The sequence below is a fragment of the Stegostoma tigrinum genome, chromosome 8 (assembly GCF_030684315.1).
Source record: "Stegostoma tigrinum isolate sSteTig4 chromosome 8, sSteTig4.hap1, whole genome shotgun sequence".
NCBI classification, from domain to species: Eukaryota; Metazoa; Chordata; class Chondrichthyes; order Orectolobiformes; family Stegostomatidae; genus Stegostoma; species Stegostoma tigrinum.
In genome coordinates, this window is record NC_081361.1 from 10,451,539 (window position 1) to 10,472,875 (window position 21,337).

The window sequence follows — 21,337 nt, forward strand, 5'->3', positions numbered from 1 at the left end:
GTAGGCCATACCTGGTAAGGATGGCATATTTTCTTCCCTGAAGAACATTAATGAACCAGATTTTTACAATATTCGATGGTAGTTTATGACGACCATTATTGGGAATAGCTATCTATACTAGATATGTTAACTGAGTCTAAATTCCACTAGGTGCCATGATAGGATTTAAACCCATGTACCCAGCACCCAGGTCTCTGGATTACCAGTCCAGTGACAGAATATTATGGGGTGAAGCAATGTAGTAATCCACTTTGGTAGGAAAAATTAACAAAGCAAAATGTTGAGACCTAGGGAAATGTTTACATTTGGAGGGATTTGGGTGTCAATGTGCATGAAAGACAGGAAGTTAATAAGCAGGTACAGCAAACAATTAGAAAGGCAAATGATATGTTAGTATTTGTTACAAAGGAATTGGAACATAAGAGTAAGTAAGTCTTACTAAAGTTATGGAACATTGGTGGGGCCACACCTGGAATACTGTGCGTAGTTTTAGTCTCCCTATGTAAGAAACAATATACTGATCTGAGAATCACTGCAACAAATGTTCCCTGAGCTGATTTCTAGAATGAAAGAACCAACCTATCAGAGATCGAGCAGACTATGCCTGTACTGTTTAGAAAATAGAAGAATGAGAGATGATTGCATTGAAAAATATAAAATGTTGAAGACCTTCAGCTGACAAAATGTTTTTTTTGCCAAGGAAATGTCAAATTCTGGGTTACTGCCTCAAAGTAAGTGATTTATTATTTAGGGGTCAGATGAGGAAAAAAATTCACAATATCATAAGACATAGGCCATCAGCACATCAAGTCTGCTTCGCTATTCAATGAAATCAGTGCTGATCTGATCATCTTCAGCTCCATTTTCCTGTCTTTTACATAACCTTTGATTCCCTTTCTGACTGAAAAGATTGTGTGAATCTTTGGAGTTCTCTAACCTCAGAAAGTGGCAGATATTTGATTGTTGAGTACTTAAAAACAAAGGTTGATGGATTGATGTATGCTGAGGGAGTTGAAGCTACTAGGATAGTATAGGAAGATGATCTTGAGGTAGTTGAGGCACGGTCCTAGTGAATGGCAGAATAGCCACCAAGGGCAAACAGCCTTTCTTACTCTCATTTCTTATATTTTTACAGGTTATCATTTCAGGCTCACCTATGGAGATATTATCATCAAATTAGCCTTGTGCTTCCTGCCCAAAATGTTACGACACCGTTGTTATGGACAATGCAAACTGATTTTAATGTTGTACAGCAATTATGATCAATGATTATGATCTGTTGTTATAACAGCTTTCATCCATCTATTTCATCTACCTTCTGTTACAGGATTTGCAAATGGATTTAAACCAAATTCCAATTGTAAAGATAACTCGGCTCATTGATTCAACTTTGTCTGCAGCGAGTGTCTGAGGCTGTAAAAACACTGGACAGAGTTCAAGAGCTGGAGTCAGAGCTGCAAATGCTGAAAATTACCGGGACACTTTGTCCCAAGGAAGCATCCATACCCTTTAAGCTAGGGGACTTCTGATTCAGTCAGTGTTCAAGGACAGGAAGATGTTACTGTCAATGAGGCAGGTTCGGAGTTCATGAAGGTGGAAGAAATTTCAGCCATTGCAATGTCCAATGGTTTTGTAATTTTCTGCAGCCCATATGGATGGTAATAGTACAGCCAGTGAGATAGGCAGAATTCAGTACAGCCAAGAGCATGAGTCCAGAAAGTATGTGTTGCCTACCTGTTACTAGAGGTTGGCACATCGGCTTGGATTGAGCGAGAACACTTCAGTGGGATATGGGGGAGGGATTCAGTCGATATTATCCACTTAGGCACAAACAGGGCTAGGAAGAAAATTCTGCTTAGGACATATGAGCAGCTAGGGCCTAAGTTACAAGCCAGAACCTCAAATTTAATCACTTCTAGAGTTACTACTTTATCCCTAGGCAAAGTGGCATAAAGTAATTCAGATCTGAATTAAGAGCTGAATGTGTCACTTATAGTTAGGTATGGGAGAAATGGGCATCATGGGCACCTTCACCAGTGCTAATGAAAATGGGGCTGAACCATTGAGATGGATTTCATCTGAACTACGGTGGGTTTGTCATTGTGATGTGTCATATAACTAGGATGGTAGAGAAAGCTTTAAACTGAATAGTGAGGAATCCAACTTGGAAAGATGTAATTAATTACAATGTTCCAGAGGACTTTAAGCAATGGAACATATAAACTTAAGAGTGCACCAGCAGAAAATGGCAGAGTTTTCAGGAACGGTAAAAAGACAGGATTAAATATTCTGTATCTGCAATAAACTGGATGGATAGCATAAAGAGAAATAAGTATGTACGACTGTAAGTCATTTCAGTGTTGTAGCAATAGGGTGACCAAGATTGGGATCTAAATATTTGATTATCTTTCACATTTATGAAGTAGGGGAAACTAGGAAAAGATGTTGAGATAGGTCTGTAATTATTGCCTCCATTAATAAAAAAGTAAGGGATGACATACTTCTAAATATCAAGATGTGGGATCAGTTTGGTAGAGATAGGTAGCAGCAACTGTAAGAAGTCACTTCTGTGAACAATTTAAAGGTCCCTTGCCAGTTGCAATATCAGAGGACTGAGTACAGAAGGAGAATATGGAAACTTCTACAAAGGAGGCGGCAATAATTACTGGTAATTCTGTGCATCTCTGCAGAGATGCTGGCAGGTTTGCTGAGTTTCTCCAGCACTTTCTGTTTTTGTTTAGATATTCAGCATCTGCAGTTCTTTGTTTTGGTTTAGCAAGCTACTTTAGACTTGTCAATGTACAATGAGGTAGCAGTAAGTAATGATTCATAGTAACGTAACTTCTCGACAATGCTGAGAATAAAACATGTGGGAGTATGATTAATATATTAAATTTAAAGAAAGCCAATTACAAAGTTAGCTTAAATTGACAGGGAAATAAGTATAAAGGTAGAACTGTAGAGAAATGGTATTAGTCATTTAAGGAGATAATTCGTAAATTTCATCAGATATATTCCACTGAGAACCAAAGACACTATAAGGAGGATGAACCATCCATGGCTAACTTAAAAAAAAATCAAGGGTAATCTCAAATTGAAAGAAAAAGTGTGCAATATTGCAAAGATTCATGTTAGGTCAAAGATTGGACAACTTTTTGAAACCAGTAAAGAAGGATTAAAGAAAAGGAGGGAAAAATTAGAGTATGAGAGACAGCTAGGTAGAAGTACAAAAACTGATAGTTTTTAAACGTGATAAGTATAACTAAAATAAGCATTGGTCTCTTACAGTGTGGTGAATTAATAATGGAAAACAAGGAAATTACCAGAACATTGGACAGGTAGTTTGAGCTTATCTTCACTGTGGAAGACAGATAAACATGTTGATAATACATGAAAATCAAGAAGTAAATGGGACGGGGGAACTTAGACAAAATCTCAAGAAAAGAGGTATTAAAAAAAACCTATTAGACAAAATGGTGATAAATTCCCAGGACATGAAGGTTTTTGTCCTAAGGCCTTATCAGAGATAGTACATGGATTGGAGTGCTCTTCCAAACTTCACTGGATTCTGGAAAGGTCCTAAGAGATTGGAAAATTATTAATGTAATACCTATGAGCGAGAAAGAAGGGACACAGAAAGTTGGAAATTATAGGTCAATTAACCTAACGTCTGTTATAGGGAAAATGCCAGAATCAGTTATTAAAGAAGTTATAACAGGACCTTTAGAAAATCAAGGTTTTCTGAAAAAGAAATTGTGTTTGACTAATTTATTAGAATTATTTGAGAAAATAGCAAGCAAGATGGATGTTGGGGAACCTGTAGATGTGGTTTACTTAGATTTGCAAAATGTGTTCGACAAGGTGCCACTTCAAAGATTACTATACCATAAAAGAGTTCATGGTGTTAGAGGTAATATATTAGCAATAGACAGAAGATTGGTTAGCTCATAGGAAGCAGCAAATAGAGATAAATTGGTCAGTTTTGGATTGGTAAACTGCAATTAATGGAGTGCGCTAAGGGTAAATTAGTTGCAATCTAAAGCAATAGGCTTTATTTACTGATGAAATGAAAGAAAGGTAGAAATGTAAGTTATCAAAGAATACGTAAGGAGACTACAGAGGATTTAGAAAAGTTAAATGACTGTGCAAATATCTGGTAGATGAATTGTACAGTGGGAAAATGTGAAGTTGTCCACTATGGCAGGAAAAATACAAAAGCAACATATGATTTAAAGGGTGAGAGACTGTTGAGGGATCTGAGTGTCTCAGCACATTAATCACAAACAGTAGTGTGGGTGGAGATAGAGCGACACATTAGAAAGGTATTCATTAGATAAATGCACTCAATGCAAGGGGAGTTAAGTTGTAAAGTAGGGGAATATTGTTATAGCTGCACAGGACCTTGATTCTGCATCTGAAAACCTGCATACAGTTTTTTTTGTCACTTAACTCAAAACATGATATACTTGCATCACAAGCAGATCAGACATGGTTCACTTAATTGATTCCTGGTATGAAGGACTTGTCATAGAAGGAAAGGTTGAGCAGCTAGGGCCCAAAATCATTGTAGCTTAGAGGAATGAAGTGGTTTTATGGAAAGATGCAAGGTCCGGAGGGGATGTGATAGGGTGGTTTCTGAAAGGATGGTTCCCCTTGTGCAGGAGTCCATAATGGGGGAGACACAGTTTAAAATTAAGGGACTTTCACATAAGGCTGAGATAAGAAGATTATTTTACTCTCTTACGGAGGTTAGGTTTTCTATGGAATTGATTTCCACAGATCAGGCTGTGTCTTTGAATTTATTCAATGAATAAAATTTTAACCAACAAAGAAGTCAAGGGTTGGAGGTGTGGACAGGTAGGAAAGTGGAGTTGAAGTTTCAGTCAGATCAGCCGTAGAGTCATAGAGTCAAACAGCATGAAAACAGACCCTTCGGTCGAATCAATCCACATTGCCCATGCTCCCAAAGTAAACTAGTCCCACCTCCCTGTACTTGAGCCATATCCCTCAAAGCATTATTGAATGGTGAAGAACCCTTGAAGGGTACAGTGGCCTACCTCTACCTCTACTTCCAAATAGGCATGATTTCTGGATGATTATGCAAATTATCAACTAAGGCTTGACTTGAATGTTTTAGTTTGAACATTACAGTTTAATTCATTAGTAGAATTTAATTTTCCCTACGCTCACAAATGCCATCCAACTGTCACTGTTTTTAATTGTTAACCATGAATCTATAACTGTTGCTATTCAGATGCTGTTTTTCCTATATTTATTCAATGCAATACCACCTTACATTTATCTCATGTTAATTGAAAACAAAACTTATTTGAACAATATTATCTTAATTTATGTTCTGAGTTAATGTGACAGATATCTGGCCCACTCGATTGCTCTCTGACCTTTAGTTCGGTCAAAATGATCCATAAAATCAGGGACGGCTAAACCATACTTGCTGTACTACTCCACAATGCTCCAACCCCTGCTTCATTCCTGTCGAATCATTGATGATGTATTAAGTCATCCCAGTAAAAGGGCTATATTCCAAAACAGTTAAAGACTTCAGTGAATACTATTAATAAAAGTAAAGTGGTAATTTTCACTTTTTGTCCATCAACAGTGACAAAATGAGCATTAAGTGTCTTCTGTTTATTCGCTGCTGATAATGATAGCCTCTCTATTTAGCAATGTTCCAAAATCTGTTACTGTTCAGCAGTGACCTATTTCTACTCTAGCTGGCTTCTTTAAACATTTAATTGTTCCTTGACCCAAGGACCAATGGCCTGTGAAAGCAAACTTCCATTTGTATTCTATGTTCAAATTCATTCTACTTCCTTTTAAATATTTGATCATTAATTTGTATTTTGTGTCTGCAATTTAATGTTTCCATACCCTTATACAGGAAGGGTTGTTTATATATATTCTTAGCTATTCAGTCACCTACATAGTTTATAATTTACACAAATTTATGGTGAAAGAAAGATTGATTGTTTCAATGTTAAGAACTTTGTCAAGCTGGGGCAAGGACTACAGAATTATTTTGTATCCATCGGAAAACCTAATCTCATATTGCTTACAGGTGACTAACTATTACAATATTCAGGAAGCTGCTGAACTAAGTATCGCAGGAAGCGGGGCTCTTGCAACCAGTATACTCTAAACAGGAGGCTTGTAACACACAACTAGAACTACAGCATGACACTGCTCATTGTGAGTCACTGCTTCATAAATGTAAGCTATAAACAAAGCTACGATGATAAAAGTATTGTAGGGAGCAAAGGTATCACTTAGGAAATGTGTGCTGTACATGGCATTTAAAATACTGCTATCTCCACTCCCATGTAATTGCACGTTGCAGACAATGGTTCTCCTTTACCAGAATAAACCGCCTTAATGATGTTTGTTTATCGTCCATCTTTCGTCTTCCGTTTCAATCTCTATCTTTTGATTCTGTCTTTGTCATCTGCCAAATGTCTCAGTCTTTTCGTTTTGAGTGCTGCATTGTGTTTTGATGTACTGTCATGAGGAAAAAGCTGTAAAACCTACTGACTGCCTTTAACATCCGTTCCGACACACTCCTCCACAAATTCTGTTTTTCCTCTCCCACTTCTTTTTCTGACATTTTCCTCTCCCAACTTAGTTTCCTTCCACCCTCTCCCTCTAATAGCTGGCATTTATTCTCAACAATCTTTCCTCCATTGTCACTCAGAAATCTTTAATCCTTCGTCGATGCGTACTTTTTCATTCCAAGACCGGTGTCGTGATTAGACCTTTTTCCAATTTGTTTCTCTAAAATCCATTTCTCGTCTGTACAAATATATCTTACTTGCTCTTTAAAAATCGAAATAACGATCGATGCCCAACTCCGCACTCTTTATTATGAGAATATTTTCTTACAATCAGAATTAAATGAATGCGCATTTTCTACAGTCAAAACAAAAATGAAAGAAATAATTTCAAACTCATCTGGAGATCTTTTAAAACTAACGGCACCAAAACACTCTCTCAATCCCTCCTCCTTCTTCTACCCCCCGCCCCACCCAACTTCAGCTCAATATGCTTTCCGAGACAGGCTAAAACAAAAGCTGCAACATCCTGCATGTTTTTTTTATTTCTGCTGAAAGAAACGCTCGTTATATGTTTTAGCCGGGAAGCGTTTTTCCAATTAATCTGAAATTAAACCTGAACATCGACTGCATCCATCTGAATACAGACATTGCACCAATACGGCGGAATGAATGCAGTACCATCCAATACTTCCTTCCACAGCCCAGTGTAAATTTATTATTACGTGAAACTCACAAATCAAATCCAAACCTTTGGAAGAGGTTGAAATTTTTGAATGTGTAATATGAATGAAAGTTTCAGAAGGCGCCAAAAGAATTTAAAACATGAAAGTCTTTTGCTTTGAAAGAAAAGCTTTAGTTCAAAATTACTTGGAGATTATAAACTCCACTATTCGGGAAAGAAATTCAAAATCTATGGGATAATATTTGGAGAGCAACGGTGATGATTTTTGAATCAAACCTACCCAGTGGCCATATTGTGTAATTACAGGACAATGCAGAGTTCATTGCTATTGTAAATGATAAACTTGATAATAATTGAAACACAAGTGTGCGCAAAACCTAAACAGCATAAAGTTATGGAGACGGGAGATTTGTGTAGTTGTGCGATTATATATATAAGATATGAAAAGATGTTTCGGATATTAATTTAGGCTTTCTGCACATCTACACATTATTATTTATCTTCAATTAAAGCGGGAAAGCAACTGATATAATTCCTGTCACATCCTAAGTAGCTCATCCTACGGTTTTTTTTGGTTTCTTAAAGCAGGGACTAAAGTACATGTGGCTCTTCTTCCTTTACCTATACACGAATTTGCGTACCTTTTTTGGTGAAACTAGTTGACAATGAGGAAGGAATAATTTTGCTTCATCCACGAGCAACTCAGCCACAAATCGCCGAGTGTTAAGTTTTGCTAAGAACTCCAGTTTGTGTGTTTGAGTCCGCAGTAACTGAAGCTTGCACTGTAGCCTGGCAATCCAGTGCAGTACGAAGGGGCTGCTACAATGACAGAACAACACGCCTTCTGTTAAAACGTGTTAAAAGAAGCAGGGATAATGGGAACTGCAGATACTGGAGAATCTGAGATGACAAAGTGTGGAGCTGGATGAATGCTGCTTGGCCTGCTGTGTTCATCCAGCTCCACACTTTGTTAAAGGAAGCAGGTCCAGTTTGTCTTTTTTTCAGGAGATCTAGCAGTTTGAAGTGTCAAAGATTTCCCGGTACCTCTCAACAACCACTCCCAAAATGAGATTATCTAATCATTTATCCCATTGTTTGTGGGATCTTATTGAATCTCTATTGTCCAAACAGTCTTCAAAGTAACAATGTGACGGCAACATGTAATATTAACACCTCTCTATAATAACCCTTGCCCGTCTCATTTCGCTACTTAACTTTCCAGACCGATTTTTAAGGTAACATAATTTAGTGTGCTACACGTCGCCAACAGGATGTTGTTTGAGGGGAATCGGGTAGCTTTCAATAACCTACGACGTTAACAGAATTGAGGCCCGAGATGTAAAACCGATGTAACCCAACCCAGAACAGCATCTCAAATATCCTTGTAATTTTCAGATAGACAATTTACGAAGTATTTGGGTAAGAAATAGTTGGTGCTGTTTTTGACAACTCGACAATATCATTGGGCGAGCTTCTTTTTTTATTTATTTGGCATGAATCAAAACAATGAAGCAAGTCTTGAATTCTTCAAATTCGTCAAAATGCAATTAAATAATCGAAAGTTCAAATATCTGTTTAATATTTACTTCGAGAACAAACCATTCCTATTCTGGTGAGGAGAATGCTATGGATCTACAAAAGGATATGTATACTGTAATTTTTTTGTATTGGATTCCTGCTAAAGTGAGTAAATAAGATCATAGGAGGACAATTAGGCCATTCGACCCATTGGGTCTGCTCCACCATTCAATGAGATCATGGGCTCTTATCCTCAACTCCACTTTCCTGCCTTTCCCCCCACAACTCTTGATTCCCTGACTGTTTAAAGATCTATCTCAGCTGTGAATATACTTAACAATACAACCTCAATGGTCCACTGCAGTAAGGAATTCCACAGACTGACTGCCCTCTGAAAGAAATTCCTCCTCCTCTCTGTCTTAAATTCTGAGGTTATATCCTCTTGTTCAGTGCCACTAAATGTGTGCTTTTGATTATTTACTTGCAGTTTGACTACATATTCTAATCTGATCTGAAGAATTCAGGGTGTACAGAAACTTGCTCAATTATATTTTCATCTTGTTAAATCACGGAAGGTTATAAAGGTACTGCCTCTAAGGGAGAAGTATTCACTTACTCCTCCATCAGACCTGTAAACTAATTAATGTTTTGAGAGACATCAGGGCAGTGCAGTCATTGATAGTGGCTAATGATACAATTTGTGTTCCAGATGGTTTAATGAAAGAAATATTTAAGGATTATGAATGTAATTGTTATTTAGGACTCATTAACTTGGTCATTTTGTACTAAGTTAAGTTACTAAGTGACTGACCAAATGGTGTTGTTATTGTGGGAATAGTCCCTCATTTAGAGGTAGGTCTTACATCGAGGAATAATTTGGTCAGAGCAGCTGGTAGCATAGTAGCAAGTGATTTGGAGCAGATGCTTGATCTTGTCAAGTTCTCCAGAAATACCAAGGACAAAGTCAACACACTTAGTGCTTATAATGATCAATTCGTCCTTTAATTGCTCAATGTGAAGAATCAATTTGCATGCAGGTGGGAAGAGTTTGTTAATGAAAAATGTGAACTGATGTGAACAACTTGAACACCAGTCATGGGAAGTAAGATACTTAAATGAACAGTTGAAACATCTAAATTATAAACTTGTAGAAGCAAATGCAACAAGGATAGTTCTTTTTTGATTTATATCTTGTAAACTTCAAGAATCAGTGATAAATTAGAACAGTTGGTTGAGTGCAGAATTAAAAATCAAGCTGGATTCACTGTGCAGCTTCATTTTTAGAAAATCAATTTAAGTGTTAAACTCAGACACAATCTGGAGAATGAAAAAGATGTGGTCCATAGCGTAGAAGGAAAGGTACGGATTTTAAAAGCAACTAAGAGCCAAACACTCTTTGTGTAGGTTTTTGTTTATTTGGTATGAATCAAAATAATGAAACAACAATGCTTTAATTGAAAATGCACTTAAGGAAGATGCTTTTTCAATGTGATTGTCAATGAGAAATATATGCTTTCCATAGCCAATTTAAGGGTCATTTGAAAACATATTCCTTTCAACAAATTAATAGAAAGACAGAGCAAGGGCTTTGGACAGATGTGGTTCATGAATTACATGGAAGACTAGAAGTATGGAAACAATAATGAAAGCTCAGAGTGAAGAAGCTATTGACATCACCAGGAAAGAACTAAATAAGATGTATTTGAAAAGGGATCTGGAGAAGATGCAGAAGTCAAAGTGTGCAGACAATTAAAACCAAGAGGCACACAAATTACTTTTATTTGAATGTATGAACAACTCGGTAACAAATAATTGAAATGAACTGTTGGCACACAGAAAAGCCATTTTGACTTTACTGACTAAAAGCAAAATGAATTTACTACTTTCAAATTCAGAAAATGAACTTAAAGTTTGGGTTACACTGATAGCCAATTAGGTTGTGGACTTGAGCATTCTTTACAGTTAAAAGATAAAAGATAAGCACAAAAAAGCTCATGTTGTGTTAGGTTTATACCATGCAGCTCAAAACCTGCTAATTGTACTTGTTACATGTGTTTAAGTTAAGCTTTCACAGTTTTGTAAATATGATATTTGCAAGTTTGTAAATTAAAGAGTTACAGGTGTATTCTTAATAAGCTATTTGACGTTTATGATGATGGAAACTGTCTGCATTTTCAAAGCTGTTATAAAGAAACACCACTATGGTAAAGTTTCCTTTTATCCAAGGGCATGTGTGTGATTTTTTAAAAAAATTCTCATAACATTTTTGTGCTGCCAGGACTAGCATTGAGCAGGCATTATAACATTCAGCAGAGAGACAGTTTCAAGAGGTTATTATATTCAAGTCCTGCTACTGACTGTTACATTTGATTGTTACATTTAACTATTCCAAAATTATAGTTACATTCAATGTTGCCCAGGATCAAATACAGGGCTTGTTGCAAGCTTCTCAGTGGGTCACCGTAAACAGTACAGGCATCACTGAAAAATAGTTCCAGAGTGACAGTTAGTTGGGATCGAAGACGGAGAGAGACCAAAGTGGAAGCAAACACCATGTTGAAGAGTTAAGCCGTAATGCTGAAAAAGCAACTGGATAAAACTGAGTTTATGTTGTCACTGACTCAGTGAAGAGTCAAGTGTAGTTGAATTACTCTGTGCTGTTAGAATTGATGGAAAATATGTAGAATGTAGTTGGCAGTAAGAATAAATCTGGATTAGGGTTCAGAGAAGTCCTGGGATTTGTGGAGGCTCAGAAGAAGCCAAAAGCCATGAACAGATCAGTCGAACTTTGCTCTGTGCAGCTGAGTCAAATTAGGCCCAGGAAACAAACCTAGGGGCAGAACGGGCTTGATGAAGCTTGTTTTTGTGATCAGCTGGTGTTGTGCCTAAGACTAAGTACTGTGGTACAGTTTCTAAGAATCTGGGGAAGCATAGTCTCTGGAAAGAAAAATAAACCAGCAGAACATGTGCAGTCATTGAGACTGTCCATGGTAGGCTGGCTTCTGAGGGACATTCAAGGCCAGATCATCAATGAAGGATCCTAATGCTTTGTGAGTTCTGATGAGTTTTTGTGACCGAAAGTTCTATTTCTTTGCTGAGAAACCCATGAAATTTTCTTGTTGCATTTATTTTCTGATGTGTTCTGGCTCGGGGTACAGGGTGTTTAACAATGTCTGTTACCTATATTTGTTTCATGTTATGCTTGGGATATTGGAATATAATCATATGTGTCTTTAACAGTTTAAATCTTTTAGTCAATACTCCTTTATCATGATAAGAGGTAATGGAAAATGCAGATGCTGGAGAATCCGAGATAACAAAGTGTGGAGCTGGATGAACACAGCAGGCCAAGCAGCATCTTAGGAGCACAAAAGCTGATGTTCCGGTCCTAGACCCTTCATCATGACTAGTGGATGTTGGGCTAGAAAGGAATTGGTGCTACCTCCAGCCTCAGAGGGTGGGCAATAAAATTACAGATAGTGTTATGCAGGGCACTGGGAGGGTGTCCATTTTGGCAAGAAGATTAGAAAAGCAGAATATTATCTAGATGGAGAGAGACTAGATAATGCTATGCACATGAATAATAAATGTTGGCAGGCATGTACAATAAACAATTAGGGAGACAAATGGAATGCTCACCTTTATTACAAAGGGAATTTGGTACACCTTAGGGGTGGCACAGTGACTCAGTTGATAGCACTGCTGCCTCACAGCACCAGGGACCCAGGTTCGATTCCACCTTCGGCAACTGTCTGTACGGAGTTTGCACATTCTCCCTGTGTTTGTGTGGGTTTCCTCCAGGTGCTCCAGCTCCCTCCCACAGTCCAAAGATGCACAGGCTTGGCGGATTGGCCACGATAAATTGCCTGTAGTGTTCAGGGATGTGTAAGTTAGGTAGGTTATGAGGGGATGGTCCTGGGTGGCATGCTCTGAGGATTGCTGAGGATTTTTTTGGGCCAGAGGGCCTGTTTCCACACTGTAGGGATTCTATGAGAAATGTATGGACCTCTTGCTACTGCAGTACAGTGCATTGGTAAGACTTAGAATATTGGATAGAAATTTATTCTTATTAAAGGAAGGATACACTGCTATTGAAAGCAATTCAGAAGCTGATTCCTGGGATGATGTAAGGGTTGATCCTATAGTCATTGGGTTTTATTTTTGGAAATGCATACGATTCTGAAGAGGCGTGATGTTTCCCCTCCGTGTGTATGGCGGGGGAAGGGAGTTAGGGATGAAAACTGGAAAAACACCATTTCAAAATAAGGGATCTTTTAAAGATGGGACTAAGGAGAAATTCTCCCACGTACTGCTGGGAAAAGTCTCCCCCGGTGGTCGATCGGAGTACATTCAAGGCCGCGGGAATCACAGATTTTCGATGGACAAGGGAGTTAGGCATTGTGGAGAGAGAGAGTCGAGAAAGTGACGCTCAGATGACTGTGAATTTATGGTAACACTGGCTCGTGGGGCTGATGATTTTTCGGTAACAAAACGGATACCTACGGATGTTGGGGGCCCGAAGCAAAATAAACAGAATTCTGTGATGAAGAGCCGCTGGACTCGACGCTGCTTTCTGCTTACAGATACTCCCAGACCTGCTGAGTTTCGCCAGCAAAGCCTGCCTTTGCGCTGAATTCTTAACGACCGTCCCTATGCATGTAAATCCAAGTCTGTTACACTCTCCAATTCCAGTCTGATTACTTTGCAGCTATCTTTGCTGGGTCAATCTCAGTGGCTAAATTGGCCTTCGGTGAGATGGAGTTAATGTGGATGGGGAGTGATCTCTCACAGGACATCTTGCGCGATTTTAAGTGCTTGTTTTCTTTAAAAAATGTTACATTTAGGCAAGTTGTTCGAAAGGGCAGTCGAGAGTGAGGGCGGACCCAAACAAAAGACCAGCAAACTTTCGGGATGCGCAGTCACTGTTTCCCACTCCCAGTTGAATCAGAAGTTAAACTGTTCCCCCCCCCCCCTCCTCCCGGCAATGCATGATTTCGCCCACAACACCCACAGCCTATAGCCCGCCCACGCTCTGCATCATCCCTTTCTTGTCCCCAGTTTAAGATGTGTCCATCTCGCCCAGGAAATGAGAGGTTTAGCTCCCAGTGGAGAGCGGGGCAGAAGGTGTTTGCTTCTCTGAGCAAGCACGGTTCCCCCATCTCCCCTTGAGGTCAAAGGTCACAGCGGCAATGAGAGGACGCGTATGTGGCCAATTGGGGTGCACTGCAGTCTGCCCACAATGAAACAGCACTCAAGGAGTTATGTGCTGGGAGCGAGTAGCGACCATACGTACGTCTTCAGGGATGCAAAGGGAAACACCCAAATATATTCCTAAACAAATATGCATTCTAGAAAAGCAAGTGTCACACTGAACTTCTGGCAAGAAATTGTTGCTGCAAATATTTGAGGCTACATTTCCCAGGACCACTTTTGTGTAATTTAGATGGAGGAAAGCCATTGGAAACATGCTTGGTCAGGATCCGCGTGTTCGCACCTATCTAACACAGAATGTGTATACCTGGGCGCGTGAACCGAGGTATGTGTAAGATGATGGAGAGCTGTGGGTCAGCATATTTGGGACCATCACGGAAGCCAACCTCCCATCTATGGACTCCATTTACACTTCTCCTTGATGGGAAATGCTGCCAACATCAAAGAACCCTCCTAGCCCCATATGGTCTCTTCCAACCTCTTCCATCAGGCAGAAGATACAAAAGTTTGAACACATGCACCAACAGATTCAAAGACAGCTTTTTCCCTGCTGTTATCAGACTGCTGAATGGACCTCTCTAACTTCAAATAATGTTGACCTTGCTAATATTGATCTTGTTTTGCACACCTCCTGTGCAGCTGTAACCTGTATGCCTCACTCTGTCAATGTTCTTGTTTGCTAAGATCTGCCTGTACTGCTCGCAAAATCAAGCCTTTCGCCGATCTTGGGTACATGTGACTACAAGTCGTGTACATGTGGATGGTGCCGGGTCTCTCTGCATTCATTTTGACTGCTTCCTCATCCATCCCATCCCATTAAATACGAACATTGGATGTACAAACCGGACAGATACGCGTACGTGCAATTGTGTTCACTGCCAAGTTGTTCCAATAAAAAAAAACTGTGGAACAGTTTGAAAATCATTCTCTAAGTAATCAGGTGAAAATTATGCTGGATAACAAGGTGTGGAACTGGATGAACACAGCAGACCAAGCAGCATCAGAGGAGCAGCAAGGCTGACATTTCGGGTCTGGACCCTTCTTCATCCAGCTCCACACCTGGTTATCAGAGATAATGGGAACTGCAGATGCTGGAGAATTCCAAGATAATAAAATGTGAGGCTGGATGAACACAGCAGGCCAAGCAGCATCTCAGGAGCACAAAAGCTGACGTTTCGGGCCTAGACCCTTCATCAGAGAGGGGGATGGGGAGAGGGAGCTGGAATAAATAGGAAGAGAGGGGGAGGCGGACCGAAGATGGAAAGTAAAGAAGATAGGTGGAGAGAGTATAGGTGGGGAGGTAGGGAGGGGATAGGTCAGTCCAGGGAAGACGGACAGGTCAAGGAGGTGGGATGAGGTTAGTAGGTAGCTGGGGGTGCGGCTTGGTGTGGGAGGAAGGGATGGGTGAGAGGAAGAACCCGTTAGGGAGGCAGAGACAGGTTGGACTGGTTTTGGGATGCAGTGGGTGGGGGGGGAAGAGCTGGGCTGGTTGTGTGGTGCAGTGGGGGGAGGGGACGAACTAGGCTGGTTTAGGGATGCAGTAGGGGAAGGGGAGATTTTGAAACTGGTGAAGTCCACATTGATACCATATGACTGCAGGGTTCCCAGGCGGAATATGAGTTGCTGTTCCTGCAACCTTCGGGTGGCATCATTGTGGCAGTGCAGGAGGCCCATGATGGACATGTCATCTAGAGAATGGGAGGGGGAGTGGAAATGGTTTGCGACTGGGAGGTGCAGTTGTTTGTTGCGAACTGAGCGGAGGTGTTCTGCAAAGCGGTCTCCAAGCCTCCGCTTGGTTTCCCCAATGTAGAGGAAGCCGCACCGGGTACAATGGATGCAGTATACCACATTGGCAGATGTGCAGGTGAACCTCTGCTTAATGTGGAATGTCATCTTGGGGCCTGCGATAGGGGTGAGGGAGGAGGTGTGGGGACATTTTTTGAGGGAGGAGGTGTGGTTATCTCAGATTCTCTAGCTTCGGCCGTTCCGACCATCTCCAAAATTATGCTCGTTTCCTTTTACGGAGCCGCCTGTAATTCCCAGCCCATCGGAAATTCGTTGCCTGCTCCAGAATGGCGCGACAGCTTTCACATTTCTCCCCACACCGAGACCCCCTGGTAACCGCAGAAACCACCGACATGCGGAAAGGTGCAATGTCATTAACGGAGATTAGATATCTAACACCGTGAGAATCAGCACTGCCTTCACTGCAGTTTCCAACAGCAACGAAAGTTGCTCGTGTATTTATAATTTTTCAGGCCGGGGGGAATTTTCGATTGCCTGAGAATAATTTCGAATATTTGCTTTTTAATAATGACCATACCGCCTGTCTGTTTTAGGGGCTTAGCTGCTGGTTAATGCAACGGGAACGGTCAGGAAGGGAGTTTGGAGAATGTTGAAAGAAACGTTGCTGTAACTTCAGCCGCGCTCTCATTTGGGACCATCTGGATTAAATGTGAGTTAAAAGACAAAGATCAAAGTTAGTAGTGTATCAGTATGTTCCTGCGTCTGTGTCCTTCTCTGTGTCGGTGTGTCCGTGTCTGTTATGTTTTTCCATGTCCGTGTCCCGTGTCGGTTTCCTAGCCTGTACGTATGTGTCCGTGACTGCATGTTTGCTCATGTCTGTAAATGCCCTTGCTTGTAATGTGTCTCATGTCTATGTATGTGTCCCTCCCTGTTTGCATGTCTGTGCCTGTATATTTGACCGTGTCTGTATAATCATTGTCTGTACGTATGCGTCCCGTTTCTGTATGTGTGTACATGTCTGTGTTCTCTCCCATATGTGTATCCCTACTTGTAGGTCCGTGTCTGGATGGCCATACCTGCATAATCCGTGCTTGTATGCATGTTTCGTGTGTTTGTGTGTCCTGCATGTCCCTGTCTGTATAATTCTTGCCTGTCTGTAATGTGTCCTGTGTCTATATGTATGTGTGCATGTCCGCAATGCACACACATGCAGATCACAGCCTGAACTCAAAACACACCTTTTAACTAGCCTGACAGCCGAAACCTTAACTTTCCTAAAGTGTGTAAATAACTATGCTCCTTGCGTTGCCAGGCCTCACGAGTAACATCTTTCTAATAGTTACAATGTTTACGTTACAGCAATCCCTCTGAACTCGTTCTCGCCCGTGTCTACAGCAGTGATCGAGTACTGATCACTATTACCATGGGCGCCACACACGGCTGAAAAAAAAAGCGTAATCGAAGCACTGGCGTGAGATTAAACGCCTGCACGAGTGAGGGACCAAAGCAAATCTTGACATTTCTGCTTCTTCCCCTGTGGCCGCATCCAATGTCTATTTGCCTCCGCTACCTGTGTCCACGCAAACTCAAACTCCCCACTCTTTCCATTTAGGAACGCATTCCCCGTCATCTAAACACTCAACGCTCGGTCAGTCAATAAGGCTCTCAGTCCAGCTTTGACCCGATCTTGTCCCTGTACCGAGCTGATTATTGCTCTCCTCAACCGCTAACACACACACACACACACACACACACACACAGAGAGAGAGAGAGAGAGAGAGAGAGAGAAACACAGGTTAAAAGCATTCCCTTAAATCGTTTGGAAAGCACTAAGTGAGAACCAAGATGCACAAACAGCTAAATAAAGTAGTCAGCAATCCATGCAACGATCGGAAATCCCCACTCGCCGTGAATTCAAAGCCGTCTCATTTTGTTTCATTCCGGGGTTTAAAGTTGTCAACTTTTGCTGCGCCGGGGCTAAAACTGAAAGCGCGGATATTAGCTTCTCTGACTGAGCAGTTCTCCGCCTGTCAGAAATATTTGGATTTTCTGAAACCGCAGTTCTGAGATACTTCCATCGATTATTATAATCCTGACATCTCACACATTCTTCTTCCGCACACATTCCAAACCGGACAACTTGTTTTTATTCTTCTTCCCAGTGAGCGCGCTCTCGCCCTGGCACGCCACGGGCTAAAGGCTTCATTTTGCAATTAAAAGACAGTTCCAGGGCGATGGTGCAACTACAAAGGCTGGAGGTACAACTAAATACAATCGTCCAACTGATTCTTATTAATCTCCGAGGGATCACGCAAAGATGTCTCTATGAGAGCAAAGTTTTTTTTGTTCCCAATTTAAGAGCAAGGGTAGCTTTTGGTCTTATCGATAACCTGAGCGCGGAACTCGGCAGTAAATTCCGAATCTCAGGCAAAAATTTCCCTGTCAGTTCAACCCGGGCTGTCTGCATAGATTTGAAACTGTGAATTTTAATGCACGGGTTTGGGTTAGATTTTAATGTCGTTATTACAGCTCCACGGGATGCGCGCGTGTGTGTGTGTGTCAGAGAGGGGGCATTCTGACATTGCTGTGGGAGCTCACAAGAATTTGACACTTTCGCAGAATCTGAAGGATAGAATCGACTTATCAGTCGGAGAGGCCGCCAGAGCGTCAGGGTTGTTTGAAAACAGCCGATTTATTGGCAATGTATTCAGTGAAAGGTTCGGAACTAAAGCGTTGAAGTGTTTGTCCGTGCGCTGGGGAACAAATTCACAGATCTATAAATGAACGTATGTCGATACCTTTATATGTCGGCTCTGCATTGAGATGTAATATGTACACTAGCAATGTGTCTAAAATTTAGCCAGTAGATGCTTTTAATTGCTAGAATTTGTATATTAATGCATTTATAATCTGGGGATTATCGAATTGTGTGAATGAATGATGCATTATTACTAATGTATTATTATTATTCATTATTATAATAAATATAATTTCCGGACATCCACACGTCTGTAAATGTAATGTGCTTCTGTTCAGTTGTGCACATTATGTGTTAGAATATTGCATGTGCACTCCACGCACGCACACACACACGCACACATACAGGGTTTGTTCAGGCTATGTCCTTTCAAATAGTCTGTGTAGTTTTCACATTCTGACGATACACACCATTGCAACTATTCCCCAATACGTTGCCCATAGCTGTACAAGCGTCAACACGCAAGTTATGAGCAAGCGAGTTGTACAATTGACATGTGAGCTATCTGTTCATTTTTTTTATATAAACCTCTTTCAAAATTACGAGCTAAAAAGTAAAGGGAACGAGGTAAACTAACATTGGGCGGTTGACATGCGGATGGAACACCATTGACTTTCTGCGATCGCACAGCCGAGGGCTGACTCTGAAAACTTCGAACTCACCCAGAAGCGAGGCCGTGTTCTCTGCCGAATGTTGCAAACTTGCTTCCATTTTCAATCCGTCCAGCATAGTCTCGGGGTGGGAGGGGGAGGTGTAAGTGAGAGACGGGGTCGGGGACGGGAGGGGGTTGGTCGGTGGCTGCGATTGTTGTTGTAAAGCGTCACCTAAAAAATGAAAGAGAGCGGAACTCGTCAGTTCGGATCGGTTCTCGCCCAAGCCAGCACAACTGGCTGGCCTCGGCATCCCGCAAGCGGCGCCCGGTCCCATTGCGACCACACTCAGCGTGTTCGGGTGTGAGGAGGGGAGAGAAGAGGGGTTGGGGGTTAGGAGGAAGCGCCTCGGACTACAATTTCCCACCTCCTACTCTCCTCCTTTCCCACCCCCTTTTTCCATCGAAATTTTCCGCCAGCGGAAAGGAAAAGGAACACAGCCTCTCCTCCACTCAACAGTCAAGGAGGGCCGGGAACTGGCGTGAACCACGTCGTAAAATTCTCAGTCGGGACCCCATCCAAAATCTCAATGCTTCCCCCCAACCCCGCAGTTTCTGCTAGAATATACAGAGATGAAACTGTTCCATTTTTTCAAAAAAGAAACAACACTAATCGTATGCCCGTTCACATAACAAAATATCAAATGCTATAATTAGTCTTAGTTTAATTGACCTAGATTTTATTTTCACGCCCCACCGTAAAAAATAAGGTACATCTCTCTCAGACTGGGACGAATTGAAGAATTCGCCCCGTCCATTCGCCCCATCTGATTGATGGGACCAGACGGCCAAGAAAGCTGAAACAGCAGCAAGTGAATTTCTAAAGCTCGGGCCCATTAGAGGATGAATTTCCTGCGTGGAGAATTTTTGGAGTTGACGAGGAGAGGTCGGGGAAGGAAAAGTGGGAGTGTAGAGGCGCCTAACCCCATCAGGTTCAACATCATCTCTACCCGTCCCCCAAGCAGACACACTTTCTCTCTCATACACACACATACGCGCGCACACACACATACGCACATACAGGCACAGAGTTCAGAGCAAGACAGAGGCGCCCGAATGCATTTGCACCTTCCATCGATCACAACTCCTAGGGAACATTTCCAAAAACCCGCCAGCTTCCCTGTGTAACCAATTCGGTTTTATTTCCCTTCTTAACGTAAATTACAAAAGATAAATTACAAAAGGTATTATAAATAATATGTTATAAATATATATCAAACAAGAAAAAATGTTAACTACACTCCTTTTTAAAATAAAAAGTTCTTGTCACTTATTCTAATCTTACATGTTTTGCTTTTGTTTTTAGGGAGATATAATTCAACGTTATTAATTGCGTTCGATATTCAGTTAGACCTGCGCCACATTATAAATCTTAGGCTTATGTGGGGTTTTGAGGGATTTTAAGGACGAGTTTTAATATTTTCATTTAATCATTTACATGCGAAATATTTGAGTTTTAGCTATGTATATATGCGAATTCAAACATTTCAAAACTGCAGTTTGGAAATCGGCTTCGCCGCTCAACACGCTTTTAAGAAATAGCATCTTTTTTTTAAAAAAATCGAGATTTTGAAACTTAAAATTAGCTTTTTTAATGATGGAAAAGTAAATGAACAAGCTGCGAGCAGATGGAAAGCGGGTTATAAAGTACAAGAGCAAAACAGAAGGCTTAAAAGTGAATTGAGTGTAGAAAGGATTTGTAAACATTTTAACGCACTCAATTCGCGTTTGACGATGCGAGGGAAATTTTTCAGACTCAGACATACTCGAACAACATAAAGGTCACTGAAGATATAAGTAGTAACTTTTTTTGAAAAAATCACTGTTACTGCTACAATTGTGAAGATGAAAAGAACAGACAAGGGATTTGGAATGACTGTAACCGCGCAGATCCTCGGTTTTACTATAAAACCCGTGCACTTCAATTCTCTCTGAAATATTTTAATATAGATTAAAAGTTGCACTGAATATGCTGAGCTGATTTCACTTTGTAAATTCGAACATAAAATGCGTGCACACACGTTGCTTTTAGGGTGTTAGCTCGTCCCACATGCGACTCATCGCGATTTCGGGGAACCCAGTCTCTTTCCGGGAACGAATTTAATTTTTGATGCGGGAGAGGCTCATCACAAACGGACGGGCAGAAGGCGCTTACAGCATCCCCCCACCCCAACCCCTGCCCCCAGTCAGTCTCTCTGTGCAGG

General features: G+C 40.9%; 1 protein-coding gene across 1 annotated transcript in view; it reads right to left on the minus strand.

Annotated features, from left to right (window-relative positions):
- Positions 1-21,337, minus strand: part of LOC125456472 (LIM homeobox transcription factor 1-alpha-like) — a 261,291-nt gene that overhangs the window by 239,828 nt on the left and 126 nt on the right. The window contains exon 2 of the mRNA XM_048539600.2: positions 19,147-19,308. Within this exon, the coding sequence (XP_048395557.1) occupies positions 19,147-19,213 (67 nt within the window). The 5' untranslated portion in view covers positions 19,214-19,308. The remainder of the gene's footprint in view (positions 1-19,146; positions 19,309-21,337) is intronic.